The following is a 22555-nucleotide window of genomic DNA, read 5'->3' as shown; positions in this document are numbered from 1 at the left end:
TGGATGGATGGAGCGGGTGGAGCAGGGAGAGACGTAGATATCAGAGAGGGCTGGATGAAGAGAGGTGGCTCCTCCTCTTTAGAGTAGAGTGCTGTCTCTATGACAACAGCATGTGTTCTGATGGTACCAGCTTGACTCACTACTGTTGTCTGAGCTAATCAGAGACAGTGGAATTATTCTATCACCCTGCCTCATCACACCCTCTCTTCTCCACACGAGTCAGCAAAAAATAGTCCTCTCCAATCCTGGAGTCATCTATAGTTTCTCAGACGTATGTTTACTTCCTGAAAATGTCTCAGAAGTCCTCGTTGTTTCTGGGGGGGAAAAGTCCACATGTCCTTGTTTAATTATTTATTATTAGGAAATGATTTGTATTAGTAGAATGATATGTTAAGTAGATGTGTTGTTCCTCAGTGATGTTTTATTTGTTCTATAATATTAAACTTGTATGTGTCATGTACCTCAGACTTAACTGTGACTCTTACCTAGTTTCAGTCTGTTAGATTAGACGTTTTCACCGTTGCTACGTACTGTCCTCGTACATCTTAACACTTGTCATCCTCATCAAACTGTCTCGCTGGTTGTCAAGATAACAGATATACCAGAGAGCTGTTGAGAACAAACGTACCATGTTCATAGTATGTTGAGGACAAATGTACCATGTTCTTAGTATGTTAAGGAGAAATGTACCATGTTCATAGTATGTTAACGAGAAATGTATCATGTTTATAGTATGTTAAGGAGAAATGTACCATGTTTATAGTATGTTAAGGATAAATGTACCATGTTTATAGTATGTTAAGGAGAAATGTATCATGTTCATAGTATGTTAAGGAGAAATGTATCGTGTTCATAGTATGTTAAGGAGAAATGTATCATGTTTATAGTATGTTAAGGAGAAATGTACCATGTTCATAGTATGTTAACGAGAAATGTATCATGTTTATAGTATGTTAAGGAGAAATGTACCATGTTTATAGTATGTTAAGGAGAAATGTACCATGTTTATAGTATGTTAAGGAGAAATGTATCATGTTCATAGTATGTTAAGGAGAAATGTATCATGTTCATAGTATGTTAAGGAGAAATGTATCATGTTCATAGTATGTTAAGGAGAAATGTATCATGTGTATAGTATGTTAAGGAGAAATGTACCATGTTCATAGTATGTTAAGGAGAAATGTACCATGTTTATAGTATGTTAAGGAGAAATGTACCATGTTCATAGTATGTTAAGGAGAAATGTACCATGTTTATAGTATGTTAAGGAGAAATGTATCATGTTCACAGTATGTTAAGGAGACATGTACCATGTTCATAGTATGTTAAGGAGACATTTACCATGTTTATAGTATGTTAAGGAGAAATGTATCATGTTCATAGTATGTTAAGGAGAAATGTATCATGTTCATAGTATGTTAAGAAGAAATGTACCATGTTCATAGTATGTTAAGGAGAAATGTACCATGTTTATAGTATGTTAAGGAGACATGTGTCAGGGTGATTTAAGACATTGACTAGTGTGAGGTGTCAGGGTGATTTAAGACAGTGACTAGTGTGAGGTGTCAGGGTGATTTAAGACAGTGACTAGTGTGAGGTGTCAGGGTGATTTAAGACATTGACTAGTGTGAGGTGTCAGGGTGATTTCATGTCATTTCTTCTGTTAGTAGTTTGCATCATTGACCAATGGATATTGAGATGTAATAACAATAGACAGTAGTATATCTCCGTTGTGGTAAATCTCTGCTGTGGTTTTGGTCAGTAGTTTATCTGGACCAGCAGGCTCTTTCTGTCTTCTCTTTTTTACAAAGTCAATTAGTTTGTTTTCTTCTCTGAGACACAAACGACAGGGGAGCTGCTCTCTCTCTCTCTCTCTCTCTCTCTCTCTCTCTCTCTCTCTCTCTCTCTCTCTCTCTCTCTCTCTCTCTCTCTCTCTCTCTCTCTCTCTCTCTCTCTCTCTCTCTCTCTCTCTCTCTCTCTCTCTCTCTCTGTCTCTGTCTCTGTCTCTCTCTCTCTGTCTCTCTCTCTCTCTCTGTCTCTCTCTCTCTCTGTCTCTCTCTCTCTCTGTCTCTCTCTGTCTCTCTCTCTCTCTGTCTCTCTGTCTCTCTCTCTCTCTCTCTCTCTGTCTCTCTGTCTCTCTCTCAATTCAATTCAATGGACTTTATTGACATGGCAAGTTCATTATTACTTACATTGTCAAAGTATACATATCGAAAAATAAAATATATATTTATATATAAATAAATGGTGGGACCAACATCAATAATAATAGTAGTAGTGGACATGGGATTACCATGAACAACAACTACAACAACAATATTAATCAGAACAACAATACATTAAAGCAATGGTAGTAGACCAGTGTCAACATGACTGGGAAGACACATGACCTGGTATGAAAGACAAAACAAAACAAGATGGGAAATATTATCAACATTACTTTGCACTTTTCACTGGCTGTTCCTCAGGTTGTGACAGGAGGACACATATTTGGCTGCACATTTTGGCTTTTCACCCAATAAATATTTGATTTTTTCTTCATCTTTTATAGTTTCGAATTCTTTGTATTGAATTATAATTTTGGGAAATAAATATTCTCTTAGGTCTGAGCTCTGTCTCTACCTCTCCGCTGGAGCAGAGTGAGCACAGCCTGTCCTCCCTGGGCAGCCAGGTTTGTCTGTGACGACCGGTCTCTATAGCCAGACTGTGCTCACTGAGTCTGTACCTAGTCTATGTTTTCCTCAGTTTTCTATCAGTCACAGTGGTCAGATAGTCTGCCACCATGTACTGTCTGTTTAGAGCCAAATAGCATTGAAGTTTACTTTGATTTTTTGTGGTGTCTTTCCAATAGGTGATATATTTTTGTTTTGTGATGATTTGGCTGGGCCAGATTCTCTCTCTCTCTCTCTCTCTCTCTCTCTCTCTCTCTCTCTCTCTCTCTCTCTCTCTCTCTCTCTCTCTCTCTCTCTCTCTCTCTCTCTCTCTCTCTCTCTCTCTCTCTAACCAAGTTCCCAGCTTCACATTTTAGCCCCTAAATTGTTTCTCTAATGATTTTGTTTTATTTTGTAAACATCCAACAGTATCTGTCTATACAGTACAATGTATTGTTTTGTAGTAGCCTGCACTTTAAGTTTGTGCTCACAACTTTATTTATTTATGTGTGAACTTGGCGTTTGGCTGGCATGGCAGGCTTGTTGGATGGTAAACAGACGTGAATAACACGTTTTAGTGTGTAATTGTTCTGCCCCTCGCTGTGCTGTGTTGGATCTCCACACCACCACCGTGCAGTGAAAAGTCAAAGGGATGTGTCCCAATTGGTACCTTATTACCCTACGTAGTGCACTACTTTTGATCAGAGTCCTATGGGCCCTGGTCAAAAGTAGTGCACTGCATAGTGAATAGGGTGCGATTTGGGACGCAAACAAGGTCTACCTGCCAGAACTACCCGTCAGAGCTGGGCTTCTCTCACAGGAGCCTGAGCCAAAATCAATGGGAGAACAAGTTAGCATTATAATTAGCATTAGTGTGAAGAGTGAATGTGAAAACCGGTTAGCATTAGCATTAGAGTAAAGAGTGAATGTGGAAACCGGTTTGCATTAGCATTAGAGTAAAGAGTGAATGTGAAAACCGGTTAGCATTAGCATTCGTGTGAAGGGTGAATATGAAAAACGGTTAGCATTAGCATTAGCATTCGTGTAAAGAGTGAATTTGAAATCGGGGTTAGTGTAACATTAGTGTGAACTGTTAAAGTAAATCAACTTTATTCATAACTGTGGTAATTACAGAAATCTCTCCTCTGAAGATCCTCTTCATCATTCAGATGATCAATTAATCACATTATCATCACATTATCCCCTGAGATCTGCTTGTTTCCTGTTATGTGATTGAAGCCTGTTTGGCTGTGAGACCGAGAATAAACACAAGTATATACCTGGTTAATACACTGTTTATGGAGGTATATACCTGGTTAATACACCGTTTATGGAGGTATACACCTGGTTAATACACCGTTTATGGAGGTATACACCTGGTTAATACACCGTTTATGGAGGTATACACCTGGTTAATACACCGTTTATGGAGGTATACACCTGGTTAATACACCGTTTATGGAGGTATACACCTGGTTAATACACCGTTTATGGAGGTATACACCTGGTTAATACACCGTTTATGGAGGTATACACCTGGTTAATACACCGTTTATGGAGGTATACACCTGGTTAATACACCGTTTATGGAGGTATACACCCTGGTTAATACACCGTTTATGGAGGTATACACCCGGTTAATACACCGTTTATGGAGGTATACACCCGGTTAATACACCGTTTATGGAGGTATACACCCTGGTTAATACACCGTTTATGGAGGTATACACCCTGGTTAATACACCGTTTATGGAGGTATACACCTGGTTAATACACCGTTTATGGAGGTATACACCCGGTTAATACACCGTTTATGGAGGTATACACCTGGTTAATACACCGTTTATGGAGGTATACACCTGGTTAATACACCGTTTATGGAGGTATACACCTGGTTAATACACCGTTTATGGAGGTATACACCTGGTTAATACACAAAAGCGCTAGCTAGAGATTAGTGGGTTGTTAGTTCTGGACCCATGTGTTATTATATCTCCATTAGTGGGTTGTTAGTTCTGGACCCCATGTGTTATTATATCTCCATTAGTGGGTTGTTAGTTCTGGACCCATGTGTTATTATATCTCCATTAGTGGGTTGTTAGTTCTGGACCCCATGTGTTATTATATCTCCATTAGTGGGTTGTTAGTTCTGGACCCCATGTGTTATTATTTCTCCATTAGTGGGTTGTTAGTTCTGGACCTCATGTGTTATTATATCTCCATTAGTGGGTTGTTAGTTCTGGACCTCATGTGTTATTATATCTCCATTAGTGGGTTGTTAGTTCTGGACCTCATGTGTTATTATATCTCCATTAGTGGGTTGTTAGTTCTGGACCCCATGTGTTATTATATCTCCATTAGTGGGTTGTTAGTTCTGGAGCCCATGTGTTATTATATCTCCATTAGTGGGTTGTTAGTTCTGGACCCATGTGTTATTATATCTCCATTAGTGGGTTGTTGGTTCTGGACCCATGTGTTATTATATCTCCATTAGTGGGTTGTTAGTTCTGGACCCCATGTGTTATTATATCTCCATCAGTGGGTTGTTAGTTCTGGACCCATGTGTTATTATATCTCCATTAGTGGGTTGTTAGTTCTGGACCCATGTGTTATTATATCTCCATTAGTGGGTTGTTAGTTCTGGACCTCATGTGTTATTATATCTCCATTAGTGGGTTGTTAGTTCTGGACCTCATGTGTTATTATATCTCCATTAGTGGGTTGTTAGTTCTGGACCCATGTGTTATTATATCTCCATCAGTGGGTTGTTAGTTCTGGACCCCATGTGTTATTATATCTCCATTAGTGGGTTGTTAGTTCTGGACCTCATGTGTTATTATATCTCCATTAGTGGGTTGTTAGTTCTGGACCTCATGTGTTATTATATCTCCATTAGTGGGTTGTTAGTTCTCGACCCCATGTGTTATTATATCTCCATTAGTGGGTTGTTAGTTCTGGACCCCATGTGTTATTATATCTCCATTAGTGGGTTGTTAGTTCTGGACCCATGTGTTATTATATCTCCATTAGTGGGTTGTTAGTTCTGGACCCATGTGTTATTATATCTCCATTAGTGGGTTGTTAGTTCTGGACCCATGTGTTATTATATCTCCATTAGTGGGTTGTTAGTTCTGGACCCCATGTGTTATTATATCTCCATTAGTGGGTTGTTAGTTCTGGACCTCATGTGTTATTATATCTCCATCAGTGGGTTGTTAGTTCTGGACCCCATGTGTTATTATATCTCCATTAGTGGGTTGTTAGTTCTGGACCCCATGTGTTATTATATCTCCATTGATTTTCTGATATGTTTTTCCATATGATTCTCAGTGAGCCCCGGGATACAACAACAAACAAACAAACAACCAACACACACACACACACACACACACACACACACACACACACACACACACACACACACACACACACACACACACACACACACACCAAGCAACCAACCCCTCTTGTCAATCCCAGTCCTATCATTTTTGTATCTGTAAACAATTAGATAAGGTTCCTATCAGCATCACGTAGTCTGTTGATCCTTTAGGTTTATAATCCACCGTGCTGGTTAACAGATTAGAGACAATAAGGAAGGGAATCTCTTTAATCTGATCATTCAGAAGGTTAACACGGGGAGGAAGACATGTACGCTAGCAGCTAGCTAACTAACCCACTCTCTCTGGCAAGCTGTCTGAGTCTCAACACCGACCTTATCCTTCAAAGTGTGTGTGTGTGTGTGTGTGTGTGTGTGTGTGTGTGTGTGTGTGTGTGTGTGTGTGTGTGTGTGTGTGTGTGTGTGTGTGTGTGTGTGTGTGTGTGTGTGTGTGTGTGTGTGTGTGTGTGTGTGTGTGTGTGTGCCTTCACTCCAGATGTTTGTTTCAACACTTTTGTTTCTACTCTGTTCTGTGTGAATGTTTGATGACTCTCTGGCTCAGGGGCTTGAACTAGCGTACACACACACACACGCACGCACACACACACACACACACACACACAGAGAGACCGATAACCACGGAACCTCAGGTAACACAACCCATACACACACTCACACACACACACACACACACACACACACACAGGGAGGTGTATAGACTACAGCAGGTCTCCTCATCAGTCCGAGGCTGAACAACGTGTTTCCCCAGCAGCAGCGTCCTCCAGCCAGCTAGCTCATGTCTCTGGATGTTCCTTATTGGAATACACACACCAGGTGTGAGCACTTGCTCAGACATGCACCCTTATACCCTTAATTACTAAATAAATCACCAGTTTCTTGAAAGGACAGCAGCTTTTTCCAAAAACTACAATTTGTGCTGTGAGCGTCACAACGTCCTGGTTTGTGAGCGTCACATGGTCCTGGTTTGTGAGCGTCACAACGTCCTGGTTTGTGGTGTTGCTTGTCATTTTTGACGACTGTGGGGGTTTTCATACAGGCATTGTTCTTTTGTCACAATTTTAAATATGTATAAAAAAAAAGGCCTTATGTTTGCAGAAGTTTTTTCTCGTATTCAGCATTTTTGAAAAGTAGTTATTGAAATGTCTGACATAAAAAAGGGAATACTTTTAACATAAAGAGTAAAATATAACTTAGAGACCTCAACAGTTCAGTAGAGTGACAGTTACATGATATAAAACCTCTTCTGTCTTCCTCTCTGACTAGAACCAACAGTTACATGATATAAAACCTCTTCTCTCTGACTAGAACTAACAGTTACATGATATAATACCTCTTCTCTCTGACTAGAACCAACAGTTACATGATATAAAACCTCTTCTGTCTTCCTCTCTCTGACTAGAACCAACAGTTACATGACATAAAACCTCTTCTCTCTGACTAGAACTAACAGTTACATGATATAAAACCTCTTCTGTCTTCCTCTCTGACTAGAACCAACAGTTACATGATATAAAACCTCTTCTGTCTGACTAGAACCAACAGTTACATGATATAAAACCTCTTATGTCTTCCTCTCTCTGACTAGAACCAACAGTTACATGATATAAAACCTCTCCTCTCTGACTAGAACCAACAGTTACATGATATAAAACCTCTTCTGTCTTCCTCTCTCTGACTAGAACCAACAGTTACATGATATAAAACCTCTTCTCTCTTCCTCTCTCTGACTAGAACCAACAGTTACATGATATAAAACCTCTTCTGTCTTCCTCTCTCTGACTAGAACCAACAGTTACATGATATAAAACCTCTTCCTCTCTGACCAGAACCAACAGTTACATGATATAAAACCTCTTCTCTCTGACTAGAACCAACAGTTACATGATATAAAACCTCTTCTGTCTTCCTCTCTGACCAGAACCAACAGTTACATTATATAAAACCTCTTCTCTCTGACTAGAACCAACAGATACATGATATAAAACCTCTTCTCTCTGACTAGAACCAACAGTTACATGATATAAAACCTCTTCTGTCTTCCTCTCTGACTAGAACCAACAGTTACATGATATAAAACCTCTTCTGTCTGACTAGAACCAACAGTTACATGATATAAAACCTCTTCTGTCTTCCTGGACCTCTAAGCAGAGTTTAGCTTTCTCTCCTTGACCCCGGCTCCTACAAGGAACCAACGTGGCCAGGAGTCATGTTCAGGACTGTAACACAATCAACAGGACTCCTGTTCAGGACTGCATCACAATCAACAGGATTCTTAACCATATATTTTTAGCGGTATGAACCCAAAGCCAGGGTCACGTAGCCTGGTCCCAGATGTGTTTGTGTTGTGTAGCCTACTGATCTGGAACCAGGCTGACGGGCACCGTGGGTTTAACTGCCTTCTCTACACCCGTTGGCCACGTTTCTGTTGGAGAAACGGGAAGATAAACACACCTCTACCTGGAGATTCACCTCTGGCTAGGACTCAATTATTCATTCAACAAGGTTGTCAGATATTGTAGTTTTCTAGGTTCTTCTGCCTCGAGGCAGAAAACAGACAAACGAGACACGGGGAGCAAATTAGAAACAGGAAAAAAATCCAGGTAGTTTTAAGTTTTTCTGTTCTAGTTTTGTTGAGAGAGTCAGAAAGTTTTTTCTGTTGCAAGAGAAACCAAAAGTAATTGATAATTGATGTTGTGTTCAGCTTTTATAACGAGCGCACACTGTGGCGTTGTGAACTTCCTGTCTCGGAGACATTCTTTTAATCTCCTCCTTGTCAATATTTTATCTGTGTTGTTATCGACGACCAGGCATCGTTTGTCTGGGAAACCAACTACAGTCTAACTTGACTTTTCCTCCCCGTCAAGTATCTCTGAGGTGATTTGTGTATCCAATCATTACCAAATCTCTACTCAGATTACATCCACACAACCGTAGAGACCTATCCCTGAGACCAAGCAGCTTCACCGAGGTTTACCCAAGTGATTTAGGGTGCATCCCCAAAAACAATGCCGCCCGTAGGGCTCTGGTGAAAAGTAGTGCACTAAATAGGAAGTAGGGTGCCGTTTTGGGACGTCCGCCTTAGTAATTATTGGATGTGTCGGGTGACTGACTTCAGGTTTTATCCTCTCGTTCGATGAGAGCTGTTTTCCACCATCCATACAGAGGGTGTTTTCATATTGCCTCTGCTGCTGCTCTGAATACATGTTGTTTACCTGTAGTAAGGAGCTTTACTCTGCAGTCTGAATACATGTTGTTTACCTGTAGTAAGGAGCTTTACTCTGCAGTCTGAATACATGGTGTTTACCTGTAGTAAGGAGCTTTACTCTGCTGCTGCTCTGAATACATGTTGTTTACCTGTAGTAAGGAGCTTTACTCTGCTGCAGTCTGAATACATGTTGTTTACCTGTAGTAAGGAGCTTTACTCTGCAGTCTGAATACATGGTGTTTACCTGTAGTAAGGAGCTTTACTCTGCTGTCTGAATACATGTTGTTTACCTGTAGTAATGAGCTTTACTCTGCAGTCTGAATACATGTTGTTTACCTGTAGTAAGGAGCTTTACTCTGCTGTCTGAATACATGTTGTTTACCTGTAGTAAGGAGCTTTACTCTGCAGTCTGAATACATGGTGTTTACCTGTAGTAAGGAGCTTTACTCTGCAGTCTGAATACATGTTGTTTACCTGTAGTAAGGAGCTTTACTCTGCAGTCTGAATACATGGTGTTTACCTGTAGTAAGGAGCTTTACTCTGCTGCTGCTCTGAATACATGTTGTTTACCTGTAGTAAGGAGCTTTACTCTGCAGTCTGAATACATGTTGTTTACCTGTAGTAAGGAGCTTTACTCTGCAGTCTGAATACATGTTGTTTACCTGTAGTAAGGAGCTTTACTCTGCAGTCTGAATACATGGTGTTTACCTGTAGTAAGGAGCTTTACTCTGCTGCTGCTCTGAATACATGTTGTTTACCTGTAGTAAGGAGCTTTACTCTGCAGTCTGAATACATGTTGTTTACCTGTAGTAAGGAGCTTTACTCTGCAGTCTGAATACATGTTGTTTACCTGTAGTAAGGAGCTTTACTCTGCAGTCTGAATACATGTTGTTTACCTGTAGTAAGGAGCTTTACTCTGCAGTCTGAATACATGTTGTTTACCTGTAGTAAGGAGCTTTACTCTGCAGTCTGAATACATGTTGTTTACCTGTAGTAAGGAGCTTTACTCTGCAGTCTGAATACATGGTGTTTACCTGTAGTAAGGAGCTTTACTCTGCAGTCTGAATACATGTTGTTTACCTGTAGTAAGGAGCTTTACTCTGCAGTCTGAATACATGTTGTTTACCTGTAGTAAGGAGCTTTACTCTGCAGTCTGAATACATGTTGTTTACCTGTAGTAAGGAGCTTTACTCTGCAGTCTGAATACATGGTGTTTACCTGTAGTAAGGAGCTTTACTCTGCAGTCTGAATACATGTTGTTTACCTGTAGTAAGGAGCTTTACTCTGCAGTCTGAATACTTGGTGTTTACCTGTAGTAAGGAGCTTTACTCTGCTGCAGTCTGAATACATGTTGTTTACCTGTAGTAAGGAGCTTTACTCTGCTGTCTGAATACATGGTGTTTACCTGTAGTAAGGAGCTTTACTCTGCAGTCTGAATACATGTTGTTTACCTGTAGTAAGGAGCTTTACTCTGCTGCAGTCTGAATACATGTTGTTTACCTGTAGTAAGGAGATTTACTCTGCTGCTGCTCTGAATACATGTTGTTTACCTGTAGTAAGGAGCTTTACTCTGCAGTCTGAATACATGTTGTTTACCTGTAGTAAGGAGCTTTACTCTGCTGTCTGAATACATGTTGTTTACCTGTAGTAAGGAGCTTTACTCTGCTGTCTGAATACATGTTGTTTACCTGTAGTAAGGAGCTTTACTCTGCTGTCTGAATACATGTTGTTTACCTGTAGTAAGGAGCTTTACTCTGCAGTCTGAATACATGGTGTTTACCTGTAGTAAGGAGCTTTACTCTGCAGTCTGAATACATGTTGTTTACCTGTAGTAAGGAGCTTTACTCTGCAGTCTGAATACATGTTGTTTACCTGTAGTAAGGAGCTTTACTCTGCTGTCTGAATACATGTTGTTTACCTGTAGTAAGGAGCTTTACTCTGCTGTCTGAATACATGTTGTTTACCTGTAGTAAGGAGCTTTACTCTGCTGTCTGAATACATGTTGTTTACCTGTAGTAAGGAGCTGTGTCTGTAATGGTATGTTAGTCCCTATAAAGATAGATGCTCTGGTCCTTCAGGTATAGTGGGTGTATAGATGCTCTGGTCCTTCAGGTATAGTGGGTGTATAGATGCTCTGGTCCTTCAGGTATAGTGGGTGTATAGATGTGGTGTTCTGGTCCTTCAGGTATATTGGGTGTATAGATGCTCTGGTCCTTCAGGTATAGTGGGTGTATAGATGCTCTGGTCCTTCAGGTATAGTGGGTGTATAGATGCTCTGGTCCTTCAGGTATAGTGGGTGTATAGATGTGATGCTCTGGTCCTTCAGGTATAGTGGGTGTATAGATGCTCTGGTCCTTCAGGTATAGTGGGTGTATAGATGCTCTGGTCCTTCAGGTATAGTGGGTGTATAGATGTGATGCTCTGGTCCTTCAGGTATAGTGGGTGTATAGATGCTCTGGTCCTTCAGGTATAGTGGGTGTATAGATGTGATGCTCTGGTCCTTCAGGTATAGTGGGTGTATAGATGCTCTGGTCCTTCAGGTATAGTGGGTGTATAGATGCTCTGGTCCTTCAGGTATAGTGGGTGTATAGATGCTCTGGTCCTTCAGGTATAGTGGGTGTATAGATGTGATGCTCTGGTCCTTCAGGTATAGTGGGTGTATAGATGCTCTGGTCCTTCAGGTATAGTGGGTGTATAGATGCTCTGGTCTTTCAGGTATATTGGGTGTATAGATGCTCTGGTCCTTCAGGTATAGTGGGTGTATAGATGCTCTGGTCCTTCAGGTATAGTGGGTGTATAGATGCTCTGGTCCTTCAGGTATAGTGGGTGTATAGATGTGGTGCTCTGGTCCTTCAGGTATAGTGGGTGTATAGATGCTCTGGTCCTTCAGGTATATTGGGTGTATAGATGCTCTGGTCCTTCAGGTATAGTGGGTGTATAGATGCTCTGGTCCTTCAGGTATAGTGGGTGTATAGATGCTCTGGTCCTTCAGGTATAGTGGGTGTATAGATGTGGTGCTCTGGTCCTTCAGGTATAGTGGGTGTATAGATGCTCTGGTCCTTCAGGTATAGTGGGTGTATAGATGTGGTGCTCTGGTCCTTCAGGTATAGTGGGTGTATAGATGCTCTGGTCCTTCAGGTATAGTGGGTGTATAGGTGCTCTGGTCCTTCAGGTATAGTGGGTGTATAGATGCTCTGGTCCTTCAGGTATAGTGGGTGTATAGATGTGATGCTCTGGTCCTTCAGGTATAGTGGGTGTATAGATGTGGTGCTCTGGTCCTTCAGGTATAGTGGGTGTATAGATGCTCTGGTCCTTCAGGTATAGTGGGTGTATAGGTGCTCTGGTCCTTCAGGTATAGTGGGTGTATAGATGCTCTGGTCCTTCAGGTATAGTGGGTGTATAGATGCTCTGGTCCTTCAGGTATAGTGGGTGTATAGATGCTCTGATCCTTCAGGTATAGTGGGTGTATAGATGCTCTGGTCCTTCAGGTATAGTGGGTGTATAGATGCTCTGGTCCTTCAGTTATAGTGGGTGTATAGATGTGGTGCTCTGGTCCTTCAGGTATAGTGGGTGTATAGATGCTCTGGTCCTTCAGGTATAGTGGGTGTATAGATGTGGTGCTCTGGTCCTTCAGGTATAGTGGGTGTATAGATGCTCTGGTCCTTCAGGTACAGTGGGTGTATAGATGCTCTGGTCCTTCAGGTATAGTGGGTGTATAGATGCTCCTCTTCCTTCAGGTATAGTGGGTGTATAGATGTGATGCTCTGGTCCTTCAGGTATAGTGGGTGTATAGGTGCTCTGGTCCTTCAGGTATAGTGGGTGTATAGATGCTCTGGTCCTTCAGGTATAGTGGGTGTATAGATGCTCTGGTCCTTCAGGTATAGTGGGTGTATAGATGTGGTGCTCTGGTCCTTCAGGTATAGTGGGTGTATAGATGCTCTGGTCCTTCAGGTATATTGGGTGTATAGATGCTCTGGTCCTTCAGGTATATTGGGTGTATAGATGCTCTGGTCCTTCAGGTATAGTGGGTGTATAGATGCTCTGGTCCTTCAGGTATAGTGGGTGTATAGATGCTCTGGTCCTTCAGGTATAGTGGGTGTATAGATGTGGTGCTCTGGTCCTTCAGGTATAGTGGGTGTATAGATGCTCTGGTCCTTCAGGTATAGTGGGTGTATAGATGTGGTGCTCTGGTCCTTCAGGTATAGTGGGTGTATAGATGCTCTGGTCCTTCAGGTATAGTGGGTGTATAGGTGCTCTGGTCCTTCAGGTATAGTGGGTGTATAGATGCTCTGGTCCTTCAGGTATAGTGGGTGTATAGATGTGATGCTCTGGTCCTTCAGGTATAGTGGGTGTATAGATGTGGTGCTCTGGTCCTTCAGGTATAGTGGGTGTATAGATGCTCTGGTCCTTCAGGTATAGTGGGTGTATAGGTGCTCTGGTCCTTCAGGTATAGTGGGTGTATAGATGCTCTGGTCCTTCAGGTATAGTGGGTGTATAGATGCTCTGGTCCTTCAGGTATAGTGGGTGTATAGATGCTCTGATCCTTCAGGTATAGTGGGTGTATAGATGCTCTGGTCCTTCAGTTATAGTGGGTGTATAGATGTGGTGCTCTGGTCCTTCAGGTATAGTGGGTGTATAGATGCTCTGGTCCTTCAGGTATAGTGGGTGTATAGATGTGGTGCTCTGGTCCTTCAGGTATAGTGGGTGTATAGATGCTCTGGTCCTTCAGGTATAGTGGGTGTATAGATGCTCTGGTCCTTCAGGTATAGTGGGTGCATAGATGCTCTGGTCCTTCAGGTATAGTGGGTGTATAGATGTGATGCTCTGGTCCTTCAGGTATAGTGGGTGTATAGGTGCTCTGGTCCTTCAGGTATAGTGGGTGTATAGATGCTCTGGTCCTTCAGGTATAGTGGGTGTATATATGCTCTGGTCCTTCAGGTATAGTGGGTGTATAGATGTTGGGTGTATAAATGTATTAGTGTTGTATGGGCCATCAGTTGTCTGTTGGTGTTCCTCATGCAGTCTCTCTCTGTCCAATACTCTCCCTGTAATGTCAGACAGACTTTTAACGTTGGCACGGACAGCCTTTTACATGTTCCCCTTTGTGTCGCTTGGCATTCTGGGCAGGGTGACAGGAGGAGGAGGAGCAGGCTGTGTGTTTTAATGAGCCTTGAAAACAGGGGAGAGACACACACAACCAGGGGAGGGACACACACACAACCAGGGGGGAGAGACACACAACCAGGGGAGAGACACACACAACCAGGGGAGAGACACACACACAACCAGGGGAGAGACACACACACAACCAGGGGAGAGACAAACACACAACCAGGGGAGAGACACACAACCAGGGGAGAGACACACACACAACCAGGGGAGAGACACACACACAACCAGGAGAGACACACACAACCAGGGGAGAGACACACACACAACCAGGGGAGAGACACACACACAACCAGGGGAGAGACACACACACAACCAGGGGAGAGACACACACACAACCAGGAGAGACACACACAACCAGGGGAGAGACACACACACACAACCAGGGGAGAGACACACACACAACCAGGGGAGTCACAAAGAGAAGAGCTCCTGTCTGCCATCGAGCCTCCTCTCTTCTTCTCTTCTCCTATTCTCTTCTTCTCCTATTCTCTTCTTCTCCTCTATCTCCTCCTCTTCTCTATCGCCTCCTTTTCAACTTGCCTTTTCATCGGTCTCTCTTTTGCCAGACCCTGTTGGGGGGGAGAGGAGATTGTAAGGAGGTGGGTGAGGAGAGGGGGATGAGTAGGGAGAGGGAAGGGGGGAGAGTGGAGGGGTAAGGGGAGGGGGGAGAGACCAAAACAACAAGCAGCTTTCACGGGGCATCTTTTAGTCTGCTGTCTCAAAAGGACAGCTGCTCCCCAAACCTCTTGTGGAAATAAAGTGAAAGCAATTAAGATATGATAAAGAGCTCTCTCTCTCTCGCTTTCTCTCTATCTAAGCATTAGGTCTTTTTCCTTTGGAAGACAGAAGCACGGAGGCCCTTTATAGACAATGGACATGCATATTGGAAGTCTGTCTGAGACTTAATAGGACGAGTGCAGGCCTCTCTCCTGTGTGTGTGTGTGTGTGTGTGTGTGTGTGTGTGTGTGTGTGTGTGTGTGTGTGTGTGTGTGTGTGTGTGTGTGTGTGTGTGTGTGTGTGTGTGTGTGTGTGTGTGTGTGTGTGTGTGTGATTTAACACCAACATTCTGTATAAAATTAGACGATTCTCTTTCCTTCATCATCCCCGGTCTCCATGGCAACCAGTTTAGAAGCAATTAGCTGGCTATCAGGAACTCTACGTTCCTTAATTGGTTCATCAGAGATGATATTAAGTATAGAAGCCACATCATGGACTCTTTTCATTTTACTACACTAACAGATACTATTAAAACTAGCTGACACGAGAGAACGTCCTCTACTCTCTCTGAGCATGTTTGTCTTGTTTGATCTGTGTCTCTTTGGCAGAATGATTGGTAGTGTATGTGTGTTGGGTGGGTGACAGCCCTGGACACGTTGGTTTCTGCCTGTTGTAGCTAGTCCTCTCTTTTTCTATGGCGTCTAATTAGCACATATTCATGATGGGAACATATTCTCTTTCTGTGGGTGTGAAGAGACAGAGACCGAGATTAAAAAACATCCAATTTGAGAGCTTCGTTTGCGAGAGGTTTTCGTTTAAATAACACCTTTTTTTTACGGGCTAATAAAAGAGATGTATTTATGCTGTGATCGCTAGACATTAAAACAGCCTTGGTCCCAAATGACACCCTATTCAGATATTAAACAGCCTTGGTCTCAAATGACACCCTATTCAGACATTAAACTGTCCTGGTCTGAGTCTAGTCATGTTCCTGTTGAGACAGTCCTGGTCTGAGTCTAGTCATGTTCCTGTTGAGACAGTCCTGGTCTGAGTCTAGTCATGTTCCTGTTGAGACAGTCCTGGTCTGAGTCTAGTCCTGTTCCTGTTGAGACAGTCCTGGTCTGAGTCTAGTCCTGTTCCTGTTGAGACAGTCCTGGTCTGAGTCTAGTCATGTTCCTGTTGAGACAGTCCTGGTCTGAGTCTAGTCATGTTCCTGTTGAGACAGTCCTGGTCTGAGTCTAGTCCTGTTCCTGTTGAGACAGTCCTGGTCTGAGTCTAGTCATGTTCCTGTTGAGACAGTCCTGGTCTGAGTCTAGTCATGTTCCTGTTGAGACAGTCCTGGTCTGAGTCTAGTCCTGTTCCTGTTGAGACAGTCCTGGTCTGAGTCTAGTCATGTTCCTGTTGAGACAGTCCTGGTCTGAGTCTAGTCATGTTCCTGTTGAGACAGTCCTGGTCTGAGTCTAGTCCTGTTCCTGTTGAGACAGTCCTGGTCTGAGTCTTGTTCCTGTTGAGACAGTCCTGGTATGAGTCTCGTCCTGTTCCAGTTGAGACAGTCCTGGTCTGAGTCTAGTCATGTTCCTGTTGAGACAGTCCTGGTCTGAGTCTCGTCATGTTCCTGTTGAGACAGTCCTGGTCTGAGTCTAGTCCTGTTCCTGTTGAGACAGTCCTGGTCTGAGTCTAGTCATGTTCCTGTTGAGACAGTCCTGGTCTGAGTCTTGTTCCTGTTGAGACAGTCCTGGTCTGAGTCTAGTCCTGTTCCTGTTGAGACAGTCCTGGTCTGAGTCTAGTCATGTTCCTGTTGAGACAGTCCTGGTCTGAGTCTAGTCATGTTCCTGTTGAGACAGTCCTGGTCTGAGTCTAGTCCTGTTCCTGTTGAGACAGTCCTGGTCTGAGTCTAGTCATGTTCCTGTTGAGACAGTCCTGGTCTGAGTCTAGTCATGTTCCTGTTGAGACAGTCCTGGTCTGAGTCTAGTCCTGTTCCTGTTGAGACAGTCCTGGTCTGAGTCTTGTTCCTGTTGAGACAGTCCTGGTATGAGTCTCGTCCTGTTCCAGTTGAGACAGTCCTGGTCTGAGTCTAGTCATGTTCCTGTTGAGACAGTCCTGGTCTGAGTCTCGTCATGTTCCTGTTGAGACAGTCCTGGTCTGAGTCTAGTCCTGTTCCTGTTGAGACAGTCCTGGTCTGAGTCTAGTCATGTTCCTGTTGAGACAGTCCTGGTCTGAGTCTTGTTCCTGTTGAGACGGTCCTGGTCTGAGTCTAGTCCTGTTCCTGTTGAGACAGTCCTGGTCTGAGTCTAGTCATGTTCCTGTTGAGACAGTCCTGGTCTGAGTCTCGTCATGTTCCTGTTGAGACAGTCCTGGTCTGAGTCTAGTCCTGTTCCTGTTGAGACAGTCCTGGTCTGAGTCTAGTCATGTTCCTGTTGAGACAGTCCTGGTCTGAGTCCTGTTCCTGTTCAGACAGTCCTGGTCTGAGTCTAGTCCTGTTCCTGTTGAGACAGTCGTCCACTCAGCATATGGGTGTTCAGTGTTTATAGGACTAGAATGGAACAGTGTTGGTTAATATAGAACTATTGGATTGCGTTGGATTTGTTGTCAGTTGAAATACAGTCGTCTCTCTCTGCGTTTGTTCTCTCTCCTCGTCACGTATAACACGAGCTTTGTATCAACTGTGGATAAAATAACGTTGTGTTCAAACTGCCACTGGTTCTTGTCTTTCAGATTGGGGAGACCCAGCAGGTGCTTGTGACTGAGGAGTCCTTTGACGCCCAGTACTACGTGGCTCACAACAAATACTATGAGCAGGTAAGACACCGGGTTTCATTCAACTCACCCTGCTACACCCCAGAGACATGACATCTCACTACAGTTGAAGACGATAAGAGATGACATTAGACGGTTTATATAGATGTAGTTCATAGAAGTCTTTCTTACACACGACATCACCATGGAAACATTAGGTTTGACTGTCTGTACTCTTATACACGACATCACCATGTAAACATTAGGTTTGAATGTCTGTACTCTTATACATGACATCACCATGTAAACATTAGGTTTGACTGTCTGTACTCTTATACACGACATCACCATGGAAACATTAGGTTTGACTGTCTGTACTCTTATACACGACATCACCATGGAAACATTAGGTTTGACTGTCTGTACTCTTATACACGACATCACCATGGAAACGTTAGGTTTGACTGTCTGTACTGTTATACACGACATCACCATGGAAACATTTGGTTTGACTGGTGGTACTCTTATACACGACATCACCATGGAAACATTTGGTTTGACTGTCTGTACTCTTATACACGACATCACCATGGAAACATTAGGTTTGACTGTCTGTACTCTTATACACGACATCACCATGGAAACGTTAGGTTTGACTGGTGGTACTCTTATACACGACATCACCATGGAAACATTAGGTTTGACTGTCTGTACTCTTATACACGACATCACCATGGAAACATTAGGTTTGACTGTCTATACTCTTATACACGACATCACCATGGAAACATTAGGTTTGACTGTCTATACTCTTATACACGACATCACCATGGAAACATTAGGATTGACTGTCTGTACTCTTATACACGACATCACCATGGAAACATTTGGTTTGACTGTCTGTACTCTTATACACGACATCACCATGGAAACATTAGGTTTGACTGTCTGTACTCTTATACACAACATCACCATGGAAACATTAGGTTTGACTGTCTGTACTCGTTATGCAGAGAAACGACCAACCGGATTAACACATGTTGGCTTTTATACAGGTGGCTACAACAGGTTAGATTAGTCTGTGTGGGGTTAGATTGTAAAGTGGGTAGTAGGTTAGTCTGTGTGGGGTTAGATTGTAATGCGGGTAGTAGGTTAGTCTGTGTGGGGTTAGATTGTAATGCGGGTAGTAGGTTAGTCTGTGTGGGGTTAGATTGTAATACAGGTAGTAGGTTAGTCTGTGTGGGGTTAGATTGTAATGCGGGTAGTAGGTTAGTCTGTGTGGGGTTAGGTTGTAATGCGGGTAGTAGGGTTAGTCTGTGTGGGGTTAGATTGTAATACAGGTAGTAGGTTAGTCTGTGTGGGGTTAGGTTGTAATGTGGGTAGTAGGTTAGTCTGTGTGGGGTTAGGTTGTAATGCGGGTAGTAGGGTTAGTCTGTGTGGGGTTAGATTGTAATACAGGTAGTAGGTTAGTCTGTGTGGGGTTAGATTGTAATGCGGGTAGTAGGTTAGTCTGTGTGGGGTTAGGTTGTAATGTGGGTAGTAGGTTAGTCTGTGTGGGGTTAGATTGTAATGCGGGTAGCAGGTGGTTACCCCAGGTTAGCTTAGCTTGTAATACAGGTGGTTACCTCAGGTTAGCTTAGCTTGTAATGCATGTGGTTACCTCAGGTTAGCTTAGCTTGTAATGCAGGTGGTTACCACAGGTTAGCTTAGCTTGTAATCCAGGTGGTTACCCCAGGTTAGCTTAGCTTGTAATGCAGGTGGTTACCTCAGGTTAACTTAGCTTGTAATACAGGTGGTTACCTCAGGTTAGTTTAGCTTGTAATGCAGGTGGTTACCTCAGGTTAGCTTAGCTTGTAATGCATGTGGTTCCCCCAGGTTAGCTTAGCTTGTAATGCAGGTGGTTACCTCAGGTTAGCTTAGCTTGTAATGCAGGTGGTTACCTCAGGTTAGCTTAGCTTGTAATGCAGGTGGTTACCTCAGGTTAGCTTAGCTTGTAATGCAGGTGGTTACCTCAGGTTAGCTTAGCTTGTAATCAATCACATGGAGGCCCTCCAGTCCTCCGTTTTGGCAACTGATAATAAGACTAATCTCCTGCTTTTAATGTGCAAACATTCAGTCCAGCCTTCATCCTTCCAGCCTTTAGCCACATACCAGCTGGAAATCCCACAGCTCACTGCTGCAACATGGCTTCAAAGCTTCCCTCACTCCCTCCCTGTAAAAAAAAAAATTACTTTCAAACATCCCTTCAAATAAATCAATTTACTCCTGTGTTAACAATCATCAAAACCATGTTTGAAGTTGTGTTTTTAAAAAGGGGGCGGGAAGAGAGCAGTGGTACTTGTTCTCCCTGCTGGTCTTGTCTCTGGGCTATAAATGTATTTACAAGTGTCATCTAGTTGCTGTAGCTCCAGGTAGAATGTTGGCAGTTTGATCTTAGTCAAAGGTTTTTACAAACCCAACCACCCCCTCTAAAGTGATTTTTTGTTTGGCATGTCCATCCTAAATCAGGGGCTGTCTAAAGGGCTGAGTACACAATGACATGTGGCCGGTCTTTAGAAGGGCTGTTTTACTCTGCTTCTCTCCAATGACATGTGGCCGGTCTTTAGAAGGGCTGTTTTACTCTGCTTCTCTCCAATGACATGTGGCCGGTCTCTGGAAGGGCTGTTTTACTCTGCTTCTCTCCAATGACATGTGGCCGGTCTCTAGAAGGGCTGTTTTACTCTGCTGGCAGCTGGAAACGCATCTTTCTGTGACACACTGTGTGAATGGATGGGTTCATATTCAACCATTATGCCATAAAACCACGAGCCAACGCTTAAAGCCTCATCCCTGACACCACATCACAGCAACCTGCTCTCTCTCTGTCTCTTTCTCTCTTTCTCTCTCTCTGTTTCTTTCTCTCTTTCTCTCTCTCTGTCTCTCTTTCTCTCTGTCTCTCTCTCTCTCTCTCTCTCTCTGTCTCTTTTTCTATTTCTCTCTCTCTGTCTCTCTTTCTCTCTGTCTCTCTCTCTCTCTGTGTGTCTGTCTCTCTTTCTCTCTCTCTCTTTCTGTCTCTCTCTCTTTCTGTCTCTCTCTCTCTTTCTGTCTCTCTCTCTCTTTCTGTCTCTTTCTCTCTCTCTCTTTCTCTCTGTCTCTCTCCCTGTCTCTCTTTCTCTGTCTCTCTCTTTCTGTCTCTCTCTTTCTGTCTCTCTCTCTCTTTCTGTCTCTTTCTCTCTCTCTCTTTCTCTCTGTCTCTCTCTCTGTCTCTCTCTTTCTGTCTCTCTCTCTCTCTCTTTCTGTCTCTCTCTTTCTGTCTCTCTCTTTCTGTCTCTTTCTCTCTCTCTCTTTCTCTCTGTCTCTTTCTATCTGTCTCTCTCTGTCTCTGTCTCTCTCTCTTGTTGTTTTCTGAGGCTGTTAAAATGGACCACCAGTCCTCCTGTCCTTATATATTCTACTGACTGTGGTTCAGGGGGAATTTACACTCACAGGACAGTTTATTAGGTACACCCATCTAGTACCAGGTCGGACCCCCCTTTACCTAAATTCTTCGGGGAATCCTGACTCTGCCATCAGCGTGACGCAACAAGAACCGGGATTCGTCGGACCAGGCAATGTTTATCCACTTCTCTCAGTTGTCCAGTGTTGGTGATGGCCTGCCCACTGGAGACACTCAGTTGTCCGGTGTTGGTGATGGCCTGTCCACTGGAGACACTCAGTTGTCCAGTGTTGGTGATGGCCTGTCCACTGGAGACACTCAGTTGTCCAGTGTTGGTGATGGCCTGCCCACTAGAGACACTCAGTTGTCCAGTGTTGGTGATGGCCTGTCCACTGGAGACACTCAGTTGTCCAGTGATGGTGATGGCCTGCCCACTAGAGACACTCAGTTGTCCAGTGTTGGTGATGGCCTGTCCACTGGAGACACTCAGTTGTCCAGTGATGGTGATGGCCTGCCCACTGGAGACACTCAGTTGTCCAGTGTTGGTGATGGCCTGTCCACTGGAGACACTCAGTTGTCCAGTGTTGGTGATGGCCTGTCCACTGGAGACACTCAGATGTCCAGTGTTAGTGATGGCCTGCCCACTGGAGACACTCAGTTGTCCAGTGTTAGTGATGGCCTGTCCACTAGAGACACTCAGTTGTCCAGTGTTGGTGATGGCCTGTCCACTAGAGACACTCGGTTGTCCAGTGTTGGTGATGGCCTGCCCACTGGAGACACTCAGTTGTCCAGTGTTGGTGATGTCCTGCCCACTGGAGACACTCAGTTGTCCAGTGTTGGTGATGTCCTGCCCACTGGAGACACTCAGTTGTCCAGTGTTGGTGATGTCCTGCCCACTGGAGACACTCAGTTGTCCAGTGTTGGTGATGTCCTGTCCACTGGAGACACTCAGTTGTCCAGTGTTAGTGATGGCCTGCCCACTAGAGACACTCAGTTGTCCAGTGTTAGTGATGGCCTGCCCACTAGAGACACTCAGTTGTCCAGTGTTAGTGATGTCCTGCCCACTAGAGACACTCAGTTGTCCAGTGTTGGTGATGGCCTGCCCACTGGAGACACTCAGTTGTCCAGTGATGGTGATGGCCTGTCCACTAGAGACACTCAGTTGTCCAGTGTTGGTGATGACCTGTCCACTGGAGACACTCAGTTGTCCAGTGTTGGTGATGGCCTGTCCACTAGAGACACTCAGTTGTCCAGTGTTA

At 43.6% G+C, this 22555-nt stretch overlaps 1 protein-coding gene across 3 annotated transcripts in view; it reads left to right on the top strand.

Moving 5' to 3' along the window:
- The window catches only part of cdkal1 (CDK5 regulatory subunit associated protein 1-like 1), a 1024035-nt gene that overhangs the window by 947919 nt on the left and 53561 nt on the right, over window positions 1–22555 (top strand). For all 3 annotated transcript variants that reach the window (XM_071395740.1, XM_071395742.1, XM_071395741.1), the window contains exon 13: window positions 17861–17944. In XM_071395740.1, coding sequence (XP_071251841.1) covers window positions 17861–17944 — 84 coding nt within the window. The remainder of the gene's footprint in view (window positions 1–17860; window positions 17945–22555) is intronic.

This window comes from Salvelinus alpinus, chromosome 4 (assembly GCF_045679555.1).
Source record: "Salvelinus alpinus chromosome 4, SLU_Salpinus.1, whole genome shotgun sequence".
Classification (NCBI taxonomy): Eukaryota; Metazoa; Chordata; class Actinopteri; order Salmoniformes; family Salmonidae; genus Salvelinus; species Salvelinus alpinus.
This window is presented reverse-complemented; position numbering and strand designations above follow the sequence as displayed.